General features: G+C 42.5%; 1 protein-coding gene and 1 long non-coding RNA gene across 3 annotated transcripts; one reads left to right on the top strand and one right to left on the bottom strand.

The window, feature by feature from the left end:
* Positions 1 to 1,720: 1,720 nt before the first annotated feature.
* On the bottom strand, positions 1,721 to 14,195 carry LOC109299602. The gene is made up of 3 exons (XR_002097929.1): positions 14,110 to 14,195; positions 3,491 to 3,602; positions 1,721 to 2,801 (listed from the first exon to the last, which is right to left on the bottom strand). It is a non-coding gene; the product is annotated as an uncharacterized LOC109299602 (long non-coding RNA).
* On the top strand, positions 14,113 to 25,375 carry GTF3C6 (general transcription factor IIIC subunit 6). Of its 2 annotated transcripts, XM_019520084.1 has the most exons (7): positions 14,261 to 14,275; positions 15,107 to 15,194; positions 16,645 to 16,725; positions 21,168 to 21,231; positions 21,401 to 21,445; positions 21,558 to 21,671; positions 24,747 to 25,375. In XM_019520084.1, the coding sequence occupies exons 2-7, from the start codon at positions 15,192 to 15,194 to the stop codon at positions 25,043 to 25,045; spliced, it is 606 nt and encodes a 201-aa protein (XP_019375629.1). In that variant the 5' UTR covers positions 14,261 to 14,275; positions 15,107 to 15,191; the 3' UTR covers positions 25,046 to 25,375. The 2 variants fall into 2 exon arrangements, with proteins under 2 accessions (XP_019375628.1, XP_019375629.1); XM_019520083.1 differs by lacking the exon at positions 15,107 to 15,194 and having other exon boundaries at positions 14,113 to 14,275.

Below are 25,375 nucleotides of genomic sequence, written 5' to 3'. Positions count from 1 at the left end.
TTTGCTGAAACCATTGAGAACAGCTGACCTTCATTCAGGTTAAATGTTAGAAACAATAGGGGGCTTGAAATCAAAACAAGCACATGTCACCTACCAAAACAAAGGCATATGCAAGTCAGCTCAGAATTAGAACGATCTGGGTAGAGAGGCTTTGCTGAACGTTGTTTTGTGTAGGTGCATGCCAGAGACAGGACTCAGACAGAGGAGAGCAGAAAGCTTGACAAGCTCAGAAAAAGTGATAACGTGATCCTGATGAAAAAGCCTAGAGAGAAGAGTTGGGTGAATTGTTGGCTAAAAGAATCTTCGAGCCACAAACTGTCAACCGTCATCAATTAAAATGGAAAATAGGACTTTCTATGTTCTTGGTAGAAGGCAATCTCCCTCTAAGCAGGGACACCTGGCCCAGAGCAACACCAGCTGTGAACACCAAACTGATTGAGTGCAGAACCAGCTGCACTGAGTATACAGGTTTCCTGTGCTTTATGCCGGTTCTGCATGTGCAAATTTGCTCTTTTGCGATGACCCTTTTTAAACCAAAAATTCATTATATGCGAGGTAAATTCACTCTTACGCGATTGGTGTGGTGGAAGCCCACACTCAGCTGCTTTGTGCGGTGCATTGTGGGAGTGACGCGCACCAATATATAGTCTCCTGTGTGGATCTGTGCTCCTCGCTTGTTATCTGTGACACGTGTTTCTGTAGTTGCCATCCCCATTATGGCTTCTAAGTGCTCTGCTAGCTTATCTCCTACCCCTTTCCCTGGTCCATCAATTAAGTGCAAGAGAACTTCACGAACACTGGAGACTCTTCACCACCCTCTCTTCATGCCAACTGAACATTCACCACTACCCTGTGCTTGTGTGTACTGTCTGCTGTTGGCGAGTACTAAAACTGTCTTGTAAAGGTGCTGGAATTGGGTCTGGGGATCAGTACAGTTGAGGTCTTGAAACGTATCCCTATTTGTTACATTGTAAAGTGGGTTCCCTTTATGCAAATTCGAGTTATGCACCATTTTCCAGGAACGCATTTACAGCATAAAGCGAGGGAAACCTGTATACTATATTTACTCAAATCCAAGACAAGGTTTTTTCCCTCAATCAACATGGAAGAGAAGGAAGCCTTATCTTGGATTCAAGTACTGGCCTGGGGATCCAAATCTGAAGGTGATGCTATGCAAAGAGGTCAGAGTCATACATCTAATCAATACACTGTCCATGTTTGTAGTACAGGTCAGGTCAAAGGTGAGGTGCCAGGGAGTCCAGGTGCTCTTTCTTCTCCTTGCCTTATTTGCCATTTTGTTGCCTATCCCCTCCCAGGTCTGCCACATGAAAAAGCTGCCCATGCTACTTGACATACTGCAGGTTGGCCACCCTTGTTTTAAGCTAATTCTGCAAGTATTTTGTCTGTGAGTTGCTCAAGGTCAGGCTTACGTAAGGTCCTAGCTTGGAAAATGCCAGCTCTTAGTTTTCATTCATTTCTTGACTACAGAAAAATAATAACGCGATTCTTCTGTTGCAACTAACTCAGACCACACCAGGTCAGAATTGACTCTGGGCTCTTATTTGAAACCTCTGGATTTATCTTGTAAATCATGTGCTAGTGTTTGCATAATTCATGGCATCCCACAGCACCTTTAAAAGGACTCCACATCACCCTAGTTGAGAATCACTGACCTAGAAGATATTACAGGATTAAATAACAAATATTTTTTCCTAACATTTTGTTTTTTTCTATTCAGTACAGATGTAAAGATTTCCATGAGGGTCTCTAGAGAGAAAAAAATAATACCTCAAATACCCAGAGTAAAACTATCAGTTCTTAGCATCTCCTGCCACTCATTACCTTATTATGTTCCTCTTCTTTCTTGCTGTATGGGGAATTAATGTACAGAAGGTCCCACACTACTATGGGAGACTGATAGTACTGTGAAGAGACATTTTCATCTGAAGGTACTGTGGGAATGGAGCTCACCTGATGCCTACAGAAATATGAGTCCTTTGGCTTTGAATTAAAACAAACAGTAATTATTACAATTCCCATATTTAATTTAGCATGTTTTACAAAAAGCAACCTGCTCAGAATGACAGAAACTGCAATGAGAGTTAAAACTAGTAAAGAATGCAGAAAATGTCAGAGGTTGGGATGAAGTCTGACTAGAAACTGAAAACATATTTCAACCTAACGCCTTGAAGCTTGAACTGTTGATCCTTTCCATAAGCAATGTTAAAGGTTTGGATATCCTTCTACAGCTGCAAAATAAGGACAAAGAATAGTTTTTTAATCCCTACACAGAAATGCCAAAAGGTCAAAACAAAATCTGTTTGGCGTTTTTTCTCCAAGTAGTGGGCTTCAACAGAGATTGAAGCAAGTTAAAAGGTATCCTACACAAGTTTTCCCTCCGTGTCTGAATGTGATAATAACTGGATTTTTTCCTATGGTGACCTGAATGATTTCTAAATCAGACACCTCCCAAAGCACTCTCACAAGGAAAAAGAAAAGTTAGTTACTGAGCTGGATAACAGCTAGAGAAATCAGATAATGATGTAAAACAATCAGCTCATCAGAGGGAAGTCAGAAGAACAAAATGTTAAAAAATAGGTCATGCTGTACAAGACACTAAAGAAACACACACCAAAAAGCAAATGCCTTGGAAGTTAGGTAATTAAAAAACCAGTCAGGTTCTGAGGACTGCAGCAGATAAACTCCTGAATTAGTCACTTTCCTGGAGCATACAAGGACATTTGTGTTTCATTTGGATGTGAAAGATGATCCTAAATGTAAACAGCATGCCTGCAGGATCTCTGGAAAGACAAATAATGAAAACAGAGAAGCCAGAGCCACCAGGTTCTGGTATTGTGGGTTTTTAAAGTAATATACCTCAAATTTGTCTGAGAAAAAGCTTGGAGCTTTTCTGAGAAAGATACCTCACGTGATAATGTATAGAACAACTTCCGCAATGTGCACTGCTTATTCTGACCATGTGATTTCCTACAGGAGTACGCTGATACTGAAGCTCCTATTTCCTTAAACAGTAATACATGCAAACTATTTAAAAGACCTAAACAAAGTTATTGAGAGTAAGAATTAATGCGTGTATTTTTATACATGCATTAGGCTCAATTGGTTGCACACCTTGTAACTATGGTACTGCTGAAATGAAGTGGTGAACCAGAGAAACAAGAGCTATGGGAGATCAACAGTGACAACAGTCTCAGTCTCTTTTTCTGGTTAACATTTCTAAAAGAAAACAGGTTTTCAGTCCTTGAGAAACAAATTAGACCAGTAACTCTGAGTACTGAGTTTACAGCTGACCAAAGCATCATAAATTCCTCAGAACTATCTTACCAATATCCTTAAAAACTTAGGGGTCATCCACAAATGTCTTTATCCTGAAGTCCTCCTATGTAAAACTTCCTAAGAGTCAAATAGGAGCCTTTCCTAGGTAAAGCAGATGGAGGTGATAATGGGCAGACATCAATTAAGTTCAAACCTGACACTTTTCATTTTTCATTTATTTGCTGTGATTTCCAGTTTTCATATTGTGGCCACTGTTACGTTCTTCTGCTTCTGCACAAGAGGCACTTGAGTTTCCTTTAAAATTCCTACATGAAAAGTGAGAATGCAAACTTGTTATTTTTATTTCATGCCCATTTTATTTTCACTAAAGCAAACACTAGAGAACAGCAAATAATATATTCAACAAGCAAATTGTAAGAAAAAGAGACATAATGTTGTCTGGGCAGGACAAAAGGTCTCTCTTTTATTTATCTATTACTACATAAAACATCCCAAGCTAAATACTCCAGTGACCTTTAAAAACTGAATATCAGCACTTCAAAAAAAATCAAATGTTTGCACTTTTGAGCAACACTGAATTAAGAACAATCTATGTGTACAGCTTTCATTCCCAGAACTAAGTGATATGACTCCTGTTATTTGCCCTGAATAAGAAATGCCATTCCTATGTCAACAGGAACACTTACAAAAGCACTGATCAGGAATTCCAAAATGCTGCCAAAATAGGTCTCAATAAAAGCCTATTGAGTTAAAGCAGACTGATGTTTCTGATGGTTTATGATACAGGTTGAATAACAAGTTCTATCCATTTTATTTTCTTCATGGCAATCTAGTTCAGCAGTTTTTTCATGTGTTTTTAGCAATGGTGTCACAGAATTCATACATGGGAGACAAAATGTGAAATGGAAATGTTTCAAAGTTCTCAGGTTATTTTAAGTAAAAATAAGTAAATGATCACGAAACTGCATTGTGAAAGACCTACATTATGCAAAAAAAAAAAATGTTAGGATTATCATGGAAAGCATTCTGAGTTGCTTTTACATCCATTTGTTTTATATTCCCTCTCCCCTGCCAGAACTGAGACTGAAAAGGGACTGTCCTTGAAAGATACTGAGCACTCTCAGTTCCCATTTGAGTCGAGGTCACTCAACAGTGATCATGCTGTTCTCACCTCCTTGTGGGAAAAATATTCTATTTCCACGCCTCCTGTGACACCACAACCACCTACGGTCATTTATAAAATCTTAAACAGTGTCTGCATTTCACAAGCCAAGCCAGGAAGGCAATTAGGATTCTGCAGAGAACAGAACAGTGGTCAATCTAAGCCAAAATCTAGGCTGCAAAAAATGAGTAACAGCTTTATGGAAAGACAACTATATCTCTGTAATGTTAGGAGCCAACAAATACTGACCCCTGTCATGGGGTCGGTTTACCTTTTGTAACCTGGAAACCTTGTCAGATGGCGGAGGTTAGGAAATAAATGTTAGTCCCTTATAAGTATTCTTCTGTGATTTGTTGCACCTTACAACACTGACATTATTGCATATGGCTCTGAGCTAACTTTTTAGCAAATACTTGTTTCTAGTTCCCATAGGCAGTCAATTTATTCCCTAAAGAATGCATTATTTTACCTTGTCATCAGTTTTAGTTACCCTCCTACTTTCATATAACCCCAGGGCTATAGTTCATTTTCTTTGTGGCAGTCACTTCCACATTTTTGTATACTGTATAAAAACATACTTCCTATTTTCCAGTGTTGTCATAATTATTTATTAAAACCCCAATTCCATTGCTTTGCACTTTACAAGAAAAACAGTCCTACAGGAGAGGAGCTTACAGTTTAAACACAAAATAAAATCAGAGACCTAGACAAAGACTCTATTTTATCCAGTGTTTTAAGAATAACAATAACCTTTTACTAAGATGAATTGGTGTTGGAGACTTCACAAAAGAAGTATTGAGAAGGAATTAGAATAGAGGGAGGATGGCTGCCTTGTACTTTGAGACTGGAAGAGAGTTACAGGCCTGGGTATACTATCAAAGAGAACATTAATATGTGAAAGAATGAGACTGAATAAGAAGTGAAATAAGATTAATTCATTAGTTCAGTGAGTCCCACATTACTTTTTGTAATATTGGTCAAGAGCAGCATCTCTTTACCTTTAAACATCTCTAAGAGTTCTGGAACATGAACAGAACAAGTTTCTACTCAAATATACCTAAACATTTCCAAACTGCCTGATAGAGACAACAGTTCCAATATGCAGGGAACAACCCTGAAAAGCTTTATGCACATGCTTAACTCTACATGGTCAGTAACTCCACTGAAGTCACTATGCAATATCCACACTGCATAGTAGGCCCAAACCATACATACAGTTAAGTGCCTAAATCTCTCATGTGAGTGCCACTGACATCTGTAAAACTGACGCTCATCTGTCACCTACCTCATAGTGCTTAAGTTCCCTATCATGTCATACATCATGACCCCAAATATAGTGTGGGGAGGTTGGCGTGTTGTGGAGGAAATTAAGAGACACAGGATCTTTAGGATATTGGATTAGTAATTGTTGTTTTCAAGGATGTAAATATTCTCCTGGTCATAATTAGATCAAGAAAGATTTCTGCTTTGTTAAACACATGCACCTTTGGAAGGGGCAAGAAGTTATACATTTAGAATCACAGAATCATAGAATAATAGAAAGGGATATCAGGAGGTCATCTAGTCCAAGCCCCTGCTCAAAGCAGGACCTTCCCCAACTAGATCGTCCCAGCCAGGGCTTTGTCGAGCAGGGCCTTAAAAACCTCCAAAGATGGAGATTCCACCACCTCTCTAGGTAATCCATTCCAGTACTTCACCACCATCCTAGTGAGAAGGTTCTTCCTAATATCCAACCTAAACTTCCCTTGTTGCAACTTGAGACCATTGCTCCTTGTTCTATCATCTGACACCACTGAGAACAGTCTGGCTCCATCCTCTTTGTACCCACCCTTCAGGTAGTTAAAGGCTGCTATCAAATCCCCCCTCAGTCTTCTCTTGGGCACACTAAATAAGCCCTGTCCTCCCAGCCTCTCCTCATAAGTCCCAGCCTCCTAACCATTTTTGTTGTCCTCCACTGGACTCTTTCCAACTTGTCTACATCCCTTCTGTAGTGGGGGCCCAAAACTGGACACAGGACACCAGATGTGGCCTCACCAGTGCTGAATAGAGGGGAATAATTACTTCCCTTGATCTGCTGGCAATGCTCCTACTAATGCAGCCCAGTATGCTTAGCCTTCTTAGTTATCAGCAGTCCCTCAGTTCAAGGATGATGTCTACCAGAGTTCACTGATGGGTCTTGAGGTGACTTAAGAGCCCAATCCTTGAGCCACAGACCTGTGCACAGAAGCTGCAGGGCTTTCCACAGGCCCACAAAGAATATGGGCCTCCTGAGAATCCAATAGATGAGGTATGTGATTGGCCAGAAAAGAAACTATACTTAAGCCTTGCCTTGAGAGCAAAATTTTGTCTCTTGGGTACAGGGAAGGCTGCAGTCCTTCAGCTAGCAGGGTGAGTAAAGGAGGCTGACAGAGAAACTGCAGAAGGTCCTGGCAGAGAGGTCAGTGACAGGAGTTGCCTTCTAACCTGCTGAGCTGGGAAGGGACTGCATTCTTGGATTTAAGATACAGGATAAGAACAGGTTATTTTTCAGGTATTTTGTTTGTTTGTTCTTATATTTCTGTCTGCATATCAACATACAGTTACTGATTTCTTATGTTTGTTCTTGATTTTATAATAGATTCTTTTGTGGGGTTTTTTACTCACTTATTGTCAGCATTAACTGGGATCTCAGAACAGGCCTCTATTCTGGAAGGGGGAATCTATCTTTTCTGAGTGCAAGAGCGAACAAGGGTATGATTCTCCTAGCTGGCAACATCCCCAGTGCTAAGAGCTGGCAAAACCTGGGTGAGGCAGGTAAAGCTGAGGTACCATAGGGCAGGGAGGTGACCTTTGGAGCATCTCAATCTGTTCTCAGTAATCAAGCAGCAGATGGCAGAAAGAGGCTGGGGCTATGAGCATGAATGGCGTGTGCCCCCAGCCGCTGGGGTGGCACGGCTACGCTGGCAGCAGCGGAAGCGCGGTGGCAGTGGTGGGAGAGCTGCGGCAGTAAGCTGGGAGCTCCCACAAACGCTGCTGGCACTGTCGGCAGGGTGGGGGGTGAGCAGTGGCAGCAGCAGCCAGGGGCAAGTGTGGACTGCCGGTGGTGTTGGTGGCAGGATGGCAAGTGGCGACACCCTGCAGGCACCCCTTTTTGCTGGGGATGTACCACCATGCTCAGGGGGCACACATGCACCTGTGTGCACCCCCCACGTGTCGCCTGAGGTTGTGAGAACACCCTAAGAATGTGTCTCAGAAGCATACCCCACTACATTTGATGTTGGTGAGCATCATGGAATATTGATGGGGCACGTGCATAGTGCCTCACAAAGAACAGGGAACAGCTGAAAGTTTTTTCATGAACCTGGACATTCTAGGGAGTCTAGACTGGCCCACAAATAGCTTTTGCATAGAACTTGCTGGTTTTTTTACATTAAGTACATGATAAGTACTTTTGCTGAAAATGTACAGAAAAATAACTATAAAAATGGCTAGGATCCTAAATTCAGTAGCTGCAAAGAGGTACAGTATATAGATATCAAGCAGTATGGGCAAACTTAAGAATTCTCCCTGAGACCAAAAATTTACCTGGGTGGCATTCAGCATGCATAAGGCTGAGTAAATGCTGTCTCTGTCCATAGCTATAAATTCCTGAGCCCCCTAAGGGCTCCCAAGCAAGAGTCCCAAAATACGTATGCAATCCTTTAGCCATGATTTCAGGATATCATAGTATCATAGTGCTTAGGGTCAGAAGGGACCTAAACAGATCATCAGGTCTAACCCACTATCCTGGGCAGGAACAGGTGCCAGGGTCATATCACCCCAGCCAAATATCTGTCCAGCCTCTCCTCTTGAAGATCCCCATGGTAGGAGAGAGTACCAACTCACTTGGGAGCCCATTCCAGAGCCTGGCAGCCCTAACTGTAAAGCAATGTCTCCTGATGTCCAGTCTGAACCTTCTCTCTAATAATTTGTGGCCATTATTCCTAGTAACCCCAGGGGGTGCCTGGGGGAACAGAGCCTCCCCCAATTCCTGCTGGTCCCCTCTGGTGAGTTTGTAATATGAGAGCTATGAGAGATATGGATTCAACTCATTTTTCTCTGACATGCTTGGTGAGTTTCCTAACCCCAACGCTACTGGAGTAGGACTTCCCAAGCCCATAGCTGAGGCCTAGGTATCTAACTCAGAAACCTAAGCAGAAATAGACAACTCTCTCTGGTAAGTTACTTGCCTATATGCCACCCTTTTCCATTGTTTTATGCCTGGTTTCTTAGATCAGGGTCAGCAATCAGCAGACTGGATCTGGCCTACGGAGCCATTTTATCCAGGTCATGCATCTGAGATGCTTCTTCAGCATTTGAGGAGCAAATGGGTTCTGCAGGAGGCTTTGCCTGTGCTGTGGCTGGGCAGCAAGGAGAAGACACAGCAGCAGCAGCACCAGGAAGAGGGAAGTGTGGAGAGAGAAGGGTGTATGAAGTGAGGACTGCTCCTTTGCAGGCCAGGTTGAAGTGATTCACGCTCAGAGCTAAGTCCATTAAACTGCCCTTCCTCCCCCACTCCAAAATGTTGCTGACCTCTGGCTTAGATGGTCCCCTGTTCCACTGGTTTCTGAAGATCGTTTTCTTAAGCACCTATCTCTCACTAAGTGTTTTATGAAGAACCTTGATGTCTGACTTCAGTTGGAGGAGTCCACTGAGCAGCAGGGTGACTAGTGGTTAGGTGCTGCAACACTTAACAGGGTTGCATCACCTAACATGTAAAAATCTTAACATGTAAAAATCTTTAAAAATGTATGCCCTAAATCTAAAGCAAAGATGCAGTTTGAGATCATCCATCTACTGAGCTACTAAGACAGAAGTTATTGAGTTCTATCTAGTCTTTGATTTCATGAGGCCTTTTGCTCGAGTCAGTCACTTCACCTCTGCCTCTGTTTCTCCATCCATTAAAAGATTATAGTAATTATAGCCCTATGTTACAAGAATGCTGTGATTTATGCCAGTTATTCAATGTTCATAAAATGCTTTGACAATGAGCAGTTTTATTCTGCAGTCCTTACTCTGGCACAGTTTTACTTGAGATGGCATGAACTCTGCCTAAGAGCTCCAATATTCAGTCCAAAAACATAATTACTAAGGAGAATTACTCAGTGATTACAAGTGCAGTAGTTAAGGATCATTAAAAGGGCGGTTTTACTAGCATGAACTCAGAACACAAGGCATGAGATCACCAAACTGATATTATCTACATTTATGTACTCCCATGAAAATTAAAAACTAATTTAGAATCTGACTCAAAATGTTTGATCAAGATCTTTAAATGAAGGAATATTTTATTCATCTACCTCCTTCTAGTGGCAGAATATGAAATAAAAATTAAAAATCTATTTTTTTTAATTTAAAAAATCTTGTAGATTTTAATTCTGCAGTTTTATCAAGCACCTGTACTGGGTGGATGACACATGCTCTATCTGCTCAACTCAAAAGGAAAACACCATTTGGAATATATCACTGTATTCTGATATTTTTTATTAGACCGGCTGAGTAGTTGGAAAAAAGTTCTTTGTAAGTTTTTGGGCACAAGCACCCTTCTTCAGGCATAGGGAGTCTCTGCTGTTGCATTTGGAACTGCTTTTCTTCATCATTCATTAATGATGATAACTGGGTAAACACTGGGTTAAGCTACTTGAGGAACAGCTCAACCAAGAATTCTCTAGAGGGAAGTCATGGACCTCCTGAAATCAAAGCAAGAAGCCTACAAGAGATGGAAGTCAGGAAGTACCAAAGAGGAATACTCAGCAGCCACCCACACCCGTAGGGAGCAGATCAGGACAATGAAAGCACAAACTGAACATAAACTCGCAACTGGAATCAATGATAACAAAAAGTCCTTCTTTAAATATGTAGCGAGTCACAAAAGGAACAAGGAAAGCATAGGGCCCTTGATAAATTAAATGAGATAGCTGTTAACTGACACCCAGGACAAAACCTAACTCCTGAATGAATACTTCACATCAGTATTCCACCATTTCAAGGATATTAGCCTGCTTGACAGGATACAGGATGACCATGGTTGGGGTGACCACCCTCCACAACTGACCCCACAATTGATGTAGATCTTGTGGGGGAGCACCTACAAAGGATAAATATCTATAAGTCAGCTGGACTGGACTGGACAAACTACACCCAAGAGTGCTAAAAGAACTGGCTGATGTCATCGCACTACCAGTGGTGAAGTTATTTGAAGATTTGCCGCGCTTGGGAGAGGTCCCAGAAGACTGGAAAAAAGCCAGTGTGGGAGAAGGGAGGACCCAGAAAACTACACGCCAATCAGTTTGACCTCAATCCCAGGTAAAATCCTGGAGAAAATCATCAAAGAAACCATCACACATAGGCTAACTGAAGGCAGTATTCGGAAGGATAGCCAACATGGTTTTATCATGGGCAGATCATGTCAGACCAACCTCATTTCCTTCTATGATCAGGTTATTCACCACTTGGATCAAGGGAATGAGGTTGATGTCATATACCTGGACTTCAAAAATGCCTTTGACCTGGTCTCCCATAATGTCCTCATGGTCAAATTGGGAAAATGTGGCCTCAACAACTTCACAGTGGCTAGGTAACTGGCTCCGTGGTATTACAAGCAATCTGGCAAAGTTCACTGACAACACCAAGCTATGGGGGAGTGTTGTCACGCTCGAAGACAGGCTAGCAATACAGGCCAACCTGGCCAGGCTTGTGAAGTGGGCAGACCTCACCTTGATGTCATTTAATACAGAGAAATGTAAAGTGCTCCATCTGGGGAGAAATAACCCATGATGCAGAGGCTCGGCAGTGCTCTGCTTGCCAGCACCACAACTGAACAAGACCTGGGTGTCATGATTGGCAATAAAATGAATATGAGCCACCAGTGCGATGCCATAGCTGTCAGAGCTAACCAAACACTGGCATGCATCCACTGAGGCATCCCAAGCAAGGCAAAGGATGTCATCCTCCCACTTTACTCGGCCTTGATGAGACCATAACTGGAGTACTTTGTCCACTTTTGGGCGCTGCACTTTAAGAAGGATGTGGAGAAGCTAGAGAGACTCCAGAGGAGGACCACACACATGATTAGAGGCCTGGAGACCAAGACATATGAAGACAGGCTGAGGGACTTGGGAATGTTCAGCCTGGCGAAGAGAAGATTCAGAGAGGATTTGGTTGCAGCCTGTAAGTATATCGGGGGCATACATCAGGGTTTGGGAGAGCATCTATTCACCAAGGCCCACCAGGGGAAGACAAGAAATAATGGACACAAGCTGATTGAAGATCACTTCAGACTAGACATAAGGAAAAACTTCTTTACAAGCTGAGTGCTGAGGGTTTGGAACAGGTTTCCCCCAGAGGTGGTACAGCCATCCACCCTGGTGATCTTCAGAAAACATCCTGACATCCATCCTGCAGGAATCATTTGATCCCAGCACTATTTCCTGCCCAAGTGCAAGGGGACTGGACCCTATGATATGTAAGGTCCCTTCCTGCCCCTAACAACTATGAAACTATGATAACAGGCTATAGCTTGTACATCTCCTGGCTCAAGCAGCCATAGCCTACATTTTCAGCCTATGAACATTAAACTCTATTTCTGCAGAGATCAGGTAAGCTCCAGTCCCACAATAGCTTACATATGAAAATGTCTCTTGCAGCACTATTAGTCTCCCATAGTAGTGTGGGACCTTATATACATGAATTCCCTAAACAGCAAGAAAGAAGAGGAAAGCAATAAGGAAATGAGTGACAGGAGATGCTAAAAACTGATAGTTTTGTTCTGGGCATTTGAGGTATTCATTTTTCTCTGCAGAGACCCTCATGGAAAGCTTTACATCTATATTAAACAGAACAGATGAAAATGTTGCTAGGAAAAATATTTGTCATTTAATCCTGCAATATCTTCTAAGTCAGTGATTTTCAACTAGGGTGATGGGAAGCCCTTTTAAGGGTGCTGTGGGGTGTCATGCAATATTAGGCATGCAAACACCAGCAAACAATTTACCAGATAAATCCAGAGCGTTCAAATAAGAATCCATAGTGTCAAAAATATTCTGATCTGTTGTGGTCTTTCTGAGTTCTTTGCAACAGAAGAATTGCTATATTATTTTTCCGTAGTCAAGAAATGAAGAGCCGGTATTTTCCAAGCAATGCTTTGAGTCTAATGAGGTTGAGAAGCACTGTTCTGTGCAGTAATGACTCGCCATGCTTTTTCCCCTCCCTCTTTTTATTAGATTTCTTGTCAACTACTTCTGGGCAGCTAGACAGCTGAAACAGTGGATGGCATACATTTTAAATCTGACAGAAGACCTCATGCACTATAGTAAAAAGTCTGTAAGTATTCCAGGAAGAGTTTGGTGAACATTGATCCACTGTGTACATAAGCAATATATTTTTTACAAGAATAATGTTAAATATATAAGACTGAACATGTGCTTTATTAATTAAATCTAAATGAATAGTTTGTCTCAGTGTTCCAGGAGGATAATGATGATGAATGTATGCTTGAAGAAAGGGAAGGGGGAATAATCCAGACAGTTACAGAAAATGTCAAGAAAAGTAAAATATGGAGATAAAATAAAAATGGAGTAAAACTGTAACATGGGTTTACCATATGGATTGGGTCAGATTAACCTGGTATCTTTCTTTAAGAAGATAACTGATTTTCTAGACAAGGAAAACACAGTAAATCTTCAGTAAAGCATTTGTTACAGGGCCACAGGAGAAATTATTAGTTAATTAATAGAATTGCCAAGAGGGTAAGGACCAACAGGCAGAAGGCAGCAAACAAGAGGGAGCAGCAGGTAGACAGGAGGGAGGTTAGTGGTAAAGTTCCTCAAAGATCAGTCCTCAGATGCATCTGTTCAGTATCTTCACAGGACACTGGCACAAAAGCAGGTGTGCACCACAGACACTCACTAGCACAATGTTAGGAGGTCTAAGGGAGGCCACAGAGAAAGGAGCAGAGAGAACCATGAGGCCTGGATTTACAGGAATGCCATTCAACTGACTTGCCAAGGGCAAGGCCATGCAATTAGGGCCCAAAAGCATCTGTAAGCCTTTTGCCAGGTATCTGACAGGAAACTATGTGTATTCATTTATTAGTTTAATTTTTTACCACTGTTTTAGGATACAGGCTAGGAAGGTCAGCCTGGATGCCATTTTTATCTTGAGCCATCAGCACATGGGCTCACCAGCCTCCAGCGCAAGACAGCCCATAGACTAGGAGGCTGGAATCGGTGCCTTATTCCCAGTTCCTTCTTAACACTAAGGCAACTGGGAACGAGGCACCAACTTCAGCCTCATCCTTAGAGCAGGAGCTCTTTTAAAGGCTGGCAGCACCCCTCACTCATTCCTTGACCGTGGAAACTTATTGGGGGAGTTTTCGTGGGAGCCAGGCCAGGGCTCTCATGGGAAAGATGCCTCTGGGTTTCTTTATGTGAATGGTGTTTGCGCCCCTGACATCGCGTAGCAACCCCCGCCGCTCTCGAGACGAGGCCAGCACCGCTGAGGCAGCCCAGGGAGCTGCTGGGGCCCCGCGGCAGACCCGCGCAAGAGGAAGAGCGCGCACAGGCCCCGCAGCACAGCGCTCGGGGCGTGGCGGGGGAAAAAGGCGCTGGAACTCTGCACACGCGCGGCCCTACCCGTGCCGGGCTAGAAAGAAACCACTAGCAGTTGCTCCCCCACATCTCAGCCCCGCCCGGTTGTAAGATGGCGGCGTCGGGGTCACGTGGGGCGCGCCCTGGCGGGGACATGGCGGCCGCGGAGGGAGACGCGCTGGACGCAGAAAGCAAGAGCGAGGAGGTGGAGGTGGGTCAGCGTTATCCCTCGCACTGCGCTTGGGGGTTCCGTCCTGCTGCGGCCGTTACTGGCCTCTCGTGCCGTTCTGTTGCGGCCAGTAACGGTCACAAAGGGGCGGGGCGGGTTGGCCTGCGCACAGTAATTGGGTCCGCACATGCGCAGTAGCTGTTCAGACATGCTTGGGCACATACACGTTTTATGCGTGCGTGTGTACGATAACAGTTCGCGCAGGCCTGTGCACGCGCAGTAACCTGTCGGACTGTGCCAGCACCAGCACCGTAAGGCTTTGCGCACACAGTAATAGTTTACACACGTGTGCACGCACAGGAACGTTGTTCAAATGTGAGTAGGCACAGGAATACTTCACAAACACATACAAGTCACTGAATGTGACCGAATCTGTCTCCAGTCACTCTTGAGTCAGAAAGGTACTGGTCATGATCTGTCCAGCTCCAAGCTGATCGTTATCCAGTTTTAGGCACTGTATAAATAATGCATTTTGAAATTGTAAAACTTGATCTTGTAGGTCAAGCCTTTGATACATAATATACTATTATGATTGTGACTTGTGGTGGGAACACTAGTCTACCAGAAAGTGGATTGATACTGATACTGATATATTTTCACACAGGTTTCTAGAAATGTTACTTACTGGGTGGTTTTATTTTTGTCATAAGACAGTAAATAGAGGTCTTCATTGTGCTAGGAACACCACAGATCAAGGTTTGAAAGGGTGAAGGGAACTCACCATGCAACCACTGCTCTGCAGTAATTGGTTTGAGTGCCTACTCCTGTCTCAGAGTAAATGGAAGAAGCTAAACTTGGCTCTGTTTCCTTCAGGAGGAAGCTGCTCCTGTTTAGTTTCTGCTTACCACAGGACAGAAGAGGATGCATGAAAGAAACCATTACCAAGGAGCAATGATGCATGGTAAAGCCCTGTACATTCATTTTAACTTGATATAAATTGTTTGTATGAGAAGTGCAGAAAAGGACAGTTTTCCCCAACACCAGAACAGGTGACTGGCAGAGTCAGAAATAGTACCTAGATTTCTGGGTTCCTGATCTGTAATTTGTTCTTTAACATACATGGACTTTTAAGTACAGCCATATTTTGAAAATAATCATAATAAAGTTCATTTTTATTTCAGATATTTATTTGCATAACAGCAAAGGATTGTGATGGCAAATAAAGGTCAACTGTGGGCAACTGAAACCAGAAAAGAGTTTGAAAGTAATACTTTCTCACTCTTTTTCAGTACATTTAAAAAAATGTTTAAACTATCTGCTTTGAAGTTACAATTTTTACCATGCTTTTAAAAATTGTGTGTGTTCATTGGTAATTATTAGAAAAATAGTGGAGACTTTCTTGTCACTTTCAGAAAGAAAGATTTACAAGGATCCAGTAGAATCATGTTCTTTTTCTCACCCCCTTCCCAATAAGGAATGACACAAGCAAATCAAATTTTAAGGCAAAACGTAGTCAACAGATAAAAGGAACTTTTTTAAAACCACTTTCTAATTAACCAATATAAATTATTACTGTAACACATTGCTGAAGGCAGTATTAAACTATCACATTTATTTAAGAACAAATGAGCATAAATGTGGAGTTGTATTAAGTAGCATAAAATTATTAAGGGCTTTTGGTCCTTATCCTTTGGGTAAAAAGAAATTTGAGATGAAGTAGAAACAGCTATCACATTCAGGTGTGTTGTATACGCAGCCAATAGGGACAAAGTATCATGCTGTTTGTAGGCACCTCCTGAAACTGCAGCGGAAGTGTGCTACACAGCGACTCCTTTAATTTAGCTCATTTTGCTGCATCCCGTCCCTGATTGGCAGGAGGACCCTGGTGGCCCTGCCACTTGCTACTGATTGGCTAGGAGGCAAAAACCGTGGGTTTAAATATGCCATGATTTTTGCCTCCCAGCTGATCAGGAGCAAGGCTGCTAGGACCCCTAGACCAATTAGCAGGAGGAGACAAAAATTGTAGGATATTTTAAACTGGCATATTTAAAATCATGGGTTTTGCCTCCTGGCCAATCAGAAGCAAGTGGTGGGGCTACCGCTCTCCCTTCCCCCCACACTCCCTCCCCTGCCAATTGAGTGGGGGAAGTGTAGCAAAATGAGCTAGATTAAAGGAGTCATGCAGCAGTCTTCCCCCCATGATTTCAGTAGGTACCTAACTGTGTCATGATTTAATTCTGGTATGGCAAGAGCTCCTGTGTCACTTAGCAAACAATATATATAGGTCAAATTTTGTATTTACCAGTTCTGAGGAGTATCTACTTTAATGCACGGTTTTTTATTTAAAGTGGTTATTTTTAATTTGTCGTTCTAAGCACCTTACAAATGTATTTTATAAACTTATTTCATAGGAGCAGCTGGTCATGGTGGAATTATCTGGAATTATTGATTCAGACTTCCTAGAAAAATGTGAAAACAAGTGCAAGATTTTGGTAAGTACAACTACAACAAATAGCGAAGGGGCAAGTGAGATTCATAAGAACAAGAAAGAATTTTGGATCTGTTCCAAAGCTTGTTGGAGTCAATGGATTTTGGATCAGCTCCATCGTATAGAAATATGCATGGTTTCTGGGATGATAATCTGCCTACATGGTCTGTACATTCAACAGGTAACATCCGCACCTTGAAAGTTACAGGTGTGCGAAACTTAGGAGAGAATGTTTAAAATAATTCTGGATTAGGAATCTTACATTTAGGCTCCAAAGCCACTTAAGGGCTTTTGAAAATGTTACCCTTAATGAGTTAAAAAAATCAGTTTGAACAAGTGCACTTTCTGAAATAGCTTGAACACAGCTTGCAAACAAAACCCATTTCTACTTTAATTATATCATATTTTCTGCTCTCTTTCAGCCCTGGATACTACACTTATAACCCACATGTTCTGCCACTTCATTACAAAGTTACTATAAAAGGCAGAGTTACCTAGACCTCAGTTTTTCACTGTTCTGCACCTGGGTCATTTAATTGATTCCCAAATGTGAGATAAGTTCTCTTGTCCCTGAAAACTATTGGGAATGTCCCATAGCTCTGTAAAAGACAATCTTCCAGATGCAAAATGTTATGTGAAACTTGACTACTTGGTTAGATCTGAAACTAGAGAAATATGGGAGGATGTTTTTTGACTTCTAGTTGATGCAATAAAATCCATTCCTAAAATTTCAGTTGTGGTTTTCGATAGAAAAAAATGCATTATAAGTATGTTTATAAATTCTTGTTCTGGTGAATAAATATGCCTCCATGCTTTGAAGCAAGTTACAGGCAACCCCGCTTAGCGCTCTTAATTGGTTCTGGAAAAACTGAGCGCTAAGCGAAACAGTGTTAAGCGAAACCCATTTTGCTTGTTGCCTTGGTGCATATTTTCACTGATATCATACAGCAGCTTTAAGTTGTATGCCTTCATTTTCTATTGTACTCTTGTTAAAAAAACCCTGCATTTACAGGATGTGCTTCTCGCACTCAGTTCCCTCTTAGATTCTCCCCAAAATCAGAATCACTTGAAAAATTCTCTTTGGGTCATGGGGATCAATTAAAAAAAATAGAATAAAAAATTCCACACTTATTTTGAATAGCTCTCTCAGATTCTAGTAACTGTTTCTGGAGAGAAAGGGAGTAAAAATCCTAACCAACCAACTAAATAAATATAAGGTTTTCAAATACAGGTTTCCCTTACTTTATGCTGTGAATCTGTTCCTGGAAAATGGTGCATAGCTCAAATTCACATAAAGGGAACCCACTTTACAATGTAACAAATAGGGACATGTTCCAAGACCTTGACTGTACTGACTCCCAGACCCATTTGTACCATTTTTACAAGACAATTTTGTACTTGCCAACACCAGACAGTATACACAAGCACAGGGTGGTGGTGTATGTTTAGTTGGTATGAAGAGAGGGTGGTGATGGACTAGGGAGATTGGTAGGAGATAAGCTACCGGTACACTTACAAGCCATAGTTGGGATGGCGACTACAGAAACACGTCGCAGACAACGAGTGAGGAGCACAGATCAACACAGCGGAGTATGTTTTGGTGTACATCACTCCCACAATGCACTGCACAAAGCAGCTGACTGAGCTTCTACCACACTTCATAAGAGTGAATTTATCTCACGTATAATGAATTTTTGGTATAAAAAGGGTCATTGCATAAAAGCGAATTCGCACATACAGAACCTGCATAAAGCAAGTGAAACCTGTACTGAAAAATCACATTGCTACCACATGCTACTATACTTTTAAAGTTTTTGCATTCTCTTATCAAAACAGTGCAGTGATCTGCACTTCTGTATGCAACTTTGGTACTACTGATGCCTATTTATTTTTTCTGCAAAAAAAGTCTGCAGTGGAACTGCAGACTTAAGTGTCAATACAAGTTAAATGTTTACTTTCTTGACGGGAGAGACAAAGTAATATTAACATTCGTTAATATCAACAATATTAATGTTATATTAATTAATACTCAGAGTCAGGATACCCATTGTAGATTTTATAAAATTAACAAAAACGGCTTTTTGCCTTGGTAACATTTGGCACATGCTTAACTTCATGCACACGAGAAGGCCTGTCAGCGAAGCTAAAGCAGGGGTGGGCAATTATTTGGGCTGGAGGGCGGCTTAGGGAGTTTTGGTGAGCTGTTGTGGACTAGGTCAACACCCCTTCTTCCCCCCTGGCAACAGCTCACCAAAACTCCCAAAGTGTCTCTGCCCTGCATGTGGCTGGGTGAATGGGATGGAGCTATGGGCAGGTGTGGAGCAGTGTCCAGTGGCAGGACAGCCAGAGCCAGGATTGGCAGGTAACAGCGTGGGGTCGAGGCCCAGGGCAGAGCTGTGATCCACTCCCCCACACACCCCTGCAATAGAGTGGATTGCAGCTCTGCCTTGGGCTCCAGCCCTGCACTCTGTCACCACCCAGAGATCCTAGGGTCTCCATAGAGACTGTCCTAGGATGCACACAGCTGGGTAGATGGGGTGGGACTGTCAGCAGGTGAGGAGTGGCATCCGGGAGTGGTACAGATAGGCTGGGCTGGGAACACGCAGGACTAGGGCTCAGGGCAGATCTGCTCTCTGTACACCTCTGCCCACAGACCTGGCTCCTCCAACCCTAGTACCCCTGCCACAGTCCTCTGGGCTTAAGTACAGGCTCCTGCTGTTGTTCCCAAGAAGCCTCTGTAGTCCATTAGAAACAAAAATGCAAAAATATGGGTAGGGGCATTACTCAACCCTAGTCTCCAGTTGCTTTCCAGCACGGTGTTTTTCCTCTCATACTGCTTGTGTTCTTTTGGGCTCTCTGCCCTGCACTCCTGGTTTCTGGTCCCCAGCTGTAGCTGGTCTGTCCTGCATTGAGGGGAGACACCTGGGCTGAGTTAACATCAAGTGACTCCTCCCTTGAGGTTATAAACAGCCTGGGTTGTTCCAGCCCTGTCTTAGTGTTTCCAAATAGGGCTGTCCCTTTCCAGGGGTTCTGTTTCCCATTGGGAACCTTAAGGGGGTTGGATTCTCTCTCTCTTCTCCTGGGGCTTTCTGCAACATGGGCTTTTCCTGCTGGGATACTTCTCCCCTCTGTTTGAGAGCACTCTGCAGGTAAGTGTTTAGTTCATTCCACGTTCCCAGACCTGTCTAGGGGCTTCTTCTGTTTGCTGCCTCTGAGCAGGCTCTGCAGTTGCCCCATTTCAACTGCCCCTGTGTCCTTCCCCTTTACTGTTGGTGCTGCTTGACTTCCAGATACTAAGGGGAAGGGAGGGAACGTAGATTTTCCTCCTCCCACACCCCCTACTCTTCTACAGAAACCAATTTTGTGCTGATCTGCAACTCTGATAAGGATTCCTTCCACTTTCTTGCTGTCACAGACTTCCCCTAGCATGGAGCCCTGATCCTAGATAAAGGAGCTGACCCATAGGGAATGAATTGTATTCCATGCACATAAATTTACTAAAGCAAAGCTGTGGATTAAAATAGTACTTTCTGGAAGCAATAACAGCTTTTTGCAACTGCTTCTTGTAAACAAACAGACTGAACACAATTTAGTTCATGCTTCTTTGGATTTCAGTAACAGTCCCCTTCCCTCTTTATATATTGTAGCTTTTACTAGGTCAAACCCTTTTTAAAGGGATGTAGTAAAATTCCTGGGACACTATCAACTAAAATGCATGATTCTGTATTAAAATACCACCTTGAGGTTATGACTGAGAGGTTTGGGTTTTTTTCTGTTTGATAGTACTTTGTTCTGGCTGATATCAAGTGTTTCACTTATTCTTTTGTATAGTTACTTCCCTTGTTGCTTGTGTGGATCTCTCAGAAACAGGCGAGAGAACACTTTAAACACAGGAGAAAATAATTGGAAAACCATACAAACTTGCAGGAGAATGCAGAGGCAGATGTACACAAATTCCAAAAATGAGTTACATCTTCAGTTGACACTCTCCTGCAATTTTTAGGAGTCTGCCATAAAAAACAATGTCCTACCACCACCAATGATCTGGTTATGTGCCTGCTTCCTGTTCAGTCACTTAACCTACTTGTACAAACTCTCTTTTTCCTGGCTAGCTTTCTAATTTGCTTACCTAATTTATTTGCCTGGGATGTAAAAATGATGGCTTTAGAAAGCTTTGTAGTTTGTAAATCAACAACTAAAATTTTTTCTTTGGTCTTTCTCCCTATTCTAATTTGGATATAACAGAATAGACTCACTAGCTTGTATTTCGCTTTGCTTTCTTGCCTTGCATTGTATATACCATTTTGGGGAACCTATACTTTAGGTGGTATGTGAGCTACAGCAAATTTATTTGAGCAGTTGTCTATTTCTAGTCCTCTGACAAGAGATCTGCCTTAACTATCATAGGCATAGCGTAATTTTCTGTCTCTTTTTTGTCTTTTGTAGGGAATAGACACAGATAGACCCATTTTACAAGTGGACAGATATGTCTTTGCTGGAGAGTATGAAGGTAGGAGAAGATGATATGTACAAAATCTTTCTTTTTTAAGTGATATGCAGTGTTCTCTTATCTTCCATGGACTTCAGTGTAAGTGGAGAGCGCTCAGCTCTGAAAAATGAGGTCTTAGAAAATCATTTCTCTCATTTCTTAACAAAATGTCCTTTGTTCTTCTTGTTAGATGCCCTTGGAACCTGTGTGGTCTTTGAAGAAAATGCAGAACATGGTAGGTGATATGTCTTGAATGTCCTGGCTTGTCTGAGGGACAGGCAAGGCATAAAGTATTCATATTGTATCAGTTGAAAGGAATGTTCACTAAAATATTTTTCTCTTTCTAGTGGATGCAGAAGGCAACCAAAAAGTACAGTTGAAATACAAGTGCCACACAATGAAGAAGTTAAACATGACACGAACACTCTTAACGGAGAAGAAGGAAGAAGAAGAGACCATAGGTTAGAATTGTTGATCTTATGCATGGGGGGCCATTATGGGATTGGGGTAAGAATAACCCTACTTTTTATAGATGCCTCAGAATGAGAAGTAGGTGAATATGTTTTGTACCAGTAAGATTCCAGAAGCTAAAGAGTTACAAGCTTTCTTTCTTAAAACAACAAGAATGTGTTAACATGTTAACTGAACTAAAAGTTAGTTTATAGCTACTTGGAAAAAACATGTTTGCAAGTTGGACCAAACTACTTTTCATTTTTATATCTGTTTTGAAGATGCACTTTTTGCCCTAATTGTTCATACAACTTTACCTAAGCATCAAGTAATAATATAGGGAAGTAAAAAATAGCTATTTTAGTTTAAAGTTATAATATTCAGTTGAAAAGAGTATTATATTAAAGTGTCACGTGAGCTGCACACACAACAGGTGTAAGGGCCTTAGTACAAATGAAATAATTCTCTTAACCATAAGATGCAACTTTTCCTCTTGCAGATAATGATGATAATTATGATTTGTTAAGAAATTGCTCTATAAGTTAGGGTAACAGGTTGGAGAGTGGGTTATTTAATTAAAAGACTCCGCAATAGGAAATAACCCAACTGAACACTTAGGAAAGAAAGCTACCTCCTAAAAACCAATTACATTCTTGAACATGACATATAGTCTGTGTGGCAGGGCACTAGGTGTGCCTGCCACTTTAAGGCCCTGGAGCTGGCAGCCTCCAGGTGCCTAATGAGGGCAGCCACTTTAGGTTCAGGGCTGCCTATATAAACAAGGCAGTTTGGCTGCTGGAGGGCAGGCGACAACATTACCTGGCCTGAGGGCTGCTGAATTTTATCTGGAGGTAAGGGAGGAGCTGTAGGGGATGGCAGGAGGTTCCTGGTTCTGGGTACGACCGGAAACTACACCCTGCCAGGAGTGGGTGGCCTGGTGGGGCTCCCAGTGGCGCGGGAGTCCCCAGGAAATACCAGGCCAGTGATCACCCTGGTGAAAGGTGGGTCGGGGCGCCTTAACCCCTAGCCCTCACCTTTTGGGTGGGTCGTGTACACCGGAGGTAGTTGTGGGAGTGCAAGCCCCCAGGAGGGGGGTGCAAGCCGTGAGAAGAGTTGGAGGCCAGGTGTGGTCAAGGCCGCCTGAGCCCTGCGGGGGTTCAAGCCTCCGAGGAGGAGAGTTGGGGTCAGGCACAGCTACAGCCACCTGAACCACCTGTGAAGGGAGAAACTCAGCTGGGGGGTCCTACAGCAGGATTCTGGGCCCCACTGGGGGGGACTGGTGTGTATGAGAACATAGATGTCATCAGCAAGGCTTGGGCTGCTGTGTAGGGGAGGAATGGAGCGGCAGATAGCGCCCCCTAGCAGTGGGGCAGAGAATGGGCAGCCTCCTGCCTAATTACATCTATTAATTAATTATTAAGACCAAGGCATAGCGGGCGAGAAGGCAGGCGGTTAGCCTAACAACAGGGGGGCGGGTCACATGGAGATTGGCCCCGGTAGGCTCCCCTGTTACATTCTGTATGTGTACATTCATCATTTCAGCCATATTCTGATCAATAAATATTTAAAATAATCTGTTTTCTGAGGAGCACATTGTTTACAGGAGGAGGGGAAAAATACCAGTTTTAGTTTATATTTGCGTAATCTGCAGACCTGCTATACTTTGCATTTGTATTAATTTCTTAGACCAGGGCTGTTTAATGGCCGTGCAGCCAGGGCCACAGTCCGTGGTTGCTGTGAAGACAACGCCCAATCCAGGCACTCCCACTTCACACAAGCAGCCTAGTGTCTTCCCCACCCCACACGCTGCCACATGCAAGGCATGGTCAGCCTAGATTCCTTCTTATTTCCTGGCACCAAAGGCAACGTGCCCCTCCTCCCCAATTCCTTCTAGTCATGCATGCCACCACCTACAGCCTAGTTTCTCCTTTTCTCATGCACAGCTCAGGCATCCTAGCCCCTGCCCACTATGCCACCCTGCTCTCAGGTGCAGGGGTAGGAAGTAGAAGCCGGAGGAGGGTGGGGGAGCCTGAAGAACCCAGCTATCACAACAGGATAGGATGGGGATGAGGGTGGGGGCATTGGCAGCTGGGCAAAAGCCTGTGGGCTGCATGCAACCTGTAGACTGTGAATTACAGCCCTGCTTTTCGACTATTTCTGGTACCATTTTCTGTCAAGTTAACTGATACCCTTAATATGGTAGTCTCCTTACTGCTTGGCTAAAACATCTTCTCAGTGTCTTGAATCATATAGAAACCATTCTGGAACAGTTTTTTGACAGTAGTAGATGCTATAAAAACCTGTTAAGCATGTTATTTAATTTTTTAAAAGAGTGAGTTTGACAGGTTGTTTAATAGCTGTGTTTTACACAGCAGGTGGTAGATTATATCTCCAGTCTTTGGCTTCTCCCTTCAGTTGAGAGAACTCTGGAGTCTGCACAACTAGCTTGTGTGTCAGAGGGAGCCTTATCTTGAATCATTTAATAGCAATTACTGTCTGGCCATTGTTCAGCCAGAAGTATAACATGGAGGACTTTCTGGTATGAAGCTCTTATTCATAAAGCAATGAAAATGGGTGATTATCAGTCATCTGAAAGGAACTTTAAAGACCTTTCTCCCCTTAGTTCTTTGAAAAGAACATTATAGTGGAGGAACAAAACTGTCAGTTCTGAATTCTGTGCTGTAATGTTTAGGCACAGTGGAAGTTTAAAGAGCTATTAATTTTAGTTAAGAATTTTCCTGATCTGCTCATTTCAAAAGGGTAATAGTGGAAAAAGGTCTCTCCTGCACAACAGAAAGAAGTAAGGCCAACTGGAAGGCACTGCGTAATTTCTATGTAGAAATACTTTATGCTCTCCAGGTTTGAAAGTAAGTGTCAGTTTCCCTCCCTTTGCCCTTCAGGGTTTTTGTAGCTGAAGCTTATGGCATACACCATCTCTTCTACAATGGTGGTTTGTCTCAGCCTTGATAAGACTGTTACCTCTTGTATGTTGTCTTGGAATAAAACAAAGGAACTCATTAAACTAAGGGAAAAAATAAAACTTCCTCTTCTGCCATACTACTGTTTAATCTCTTTCTTTGGATCAGGTGGTGTGGAGTGGTTACAGATCAAGGACAAAGAGTTCTCATACAGCAGACCCAATATGATTTGTAGCTTTCTGCGTGAAAAGGAAGATTCTGAGGAGGCAGCTCCAACCCAGGAAAAACTGACAGAAGAGTCAGAGGAAGAGGTCAGTGACAGAGGGAACTCTGACCTCAGTTACGAACTGGAAAAAGAGCAAAGCATGGATAACGCTGTCGCTCTCCCTGATAGAACTGCTTCTGAAGCAGAGAACTTGACCACTGATATTAGTCAGGATATTACCTTGGATGTTGCCCCCAGTTGATACCAAGTCTCCAGCATCCGGAAATTTATTACTAATGGACCAAATTTTAAAGGTACTTAATTCCAGCTTATCTAAATTAATAGAGCAAAGATGCACACGCATTTGGATGAAATTGTATGTCTTAAATATTGTGATGTCAATACCATCTATGTGTTACATGTATGCATTTCTAACTCGCATTTCCCTACCTCGGAGTTGAAGAAAAGTAACAAATGATTAACTGATAAAGTTGTGCTACAGAAAACTTTCACTACACAGACATTCATAAAAATCACTTTTGTTTGTAAAATGTTTTGTAAAATACAGTCTTGATATCTTGAACGGTTTCAG

This window comes from Gavialis gangeticus, unplaced genomic scaffold (genome assembly GCF_001723915.1).
Source record: "Gavialis gangeticus isolate Ggan-Ray unplaced genomic scaffold, GavGan_comp1, whole genome shotgun sequence".
Lineage (NCBI taxonomy): Eukaryota > Metazoa > Chordata > Crocodylia > Gavialidae > Gavialis > Gavialis gangeticus.
This window is presented reverse-complemented; position numbering and strand designations above follow the sequence as displayed.

Bases quoted from the DNA above. Each gene is read 5' to 3' on its own strand.
- GTF3C6 (XM_019520083.1), top strand. From the start codon at position 14,177: ATGGCGGCGTCGGGGTCACGTGGGGCGCGCCCTGGCGGGGACATGGCG. The intron at 16,726-21,167 runs GTAAGTACAACT...TGTCTTTTGTAG, and splicing joins AAAACAAGTGCAAGATTTTG to GGAATAGACACAGATAGACC. The intron at 21,446-21,557 runs GTAGGTGATATG...TTCTCTTTCTAG, and splicing joins TGAAGAAAATGCAGAACATG to TGGATGCAGAAGGCAACCAA.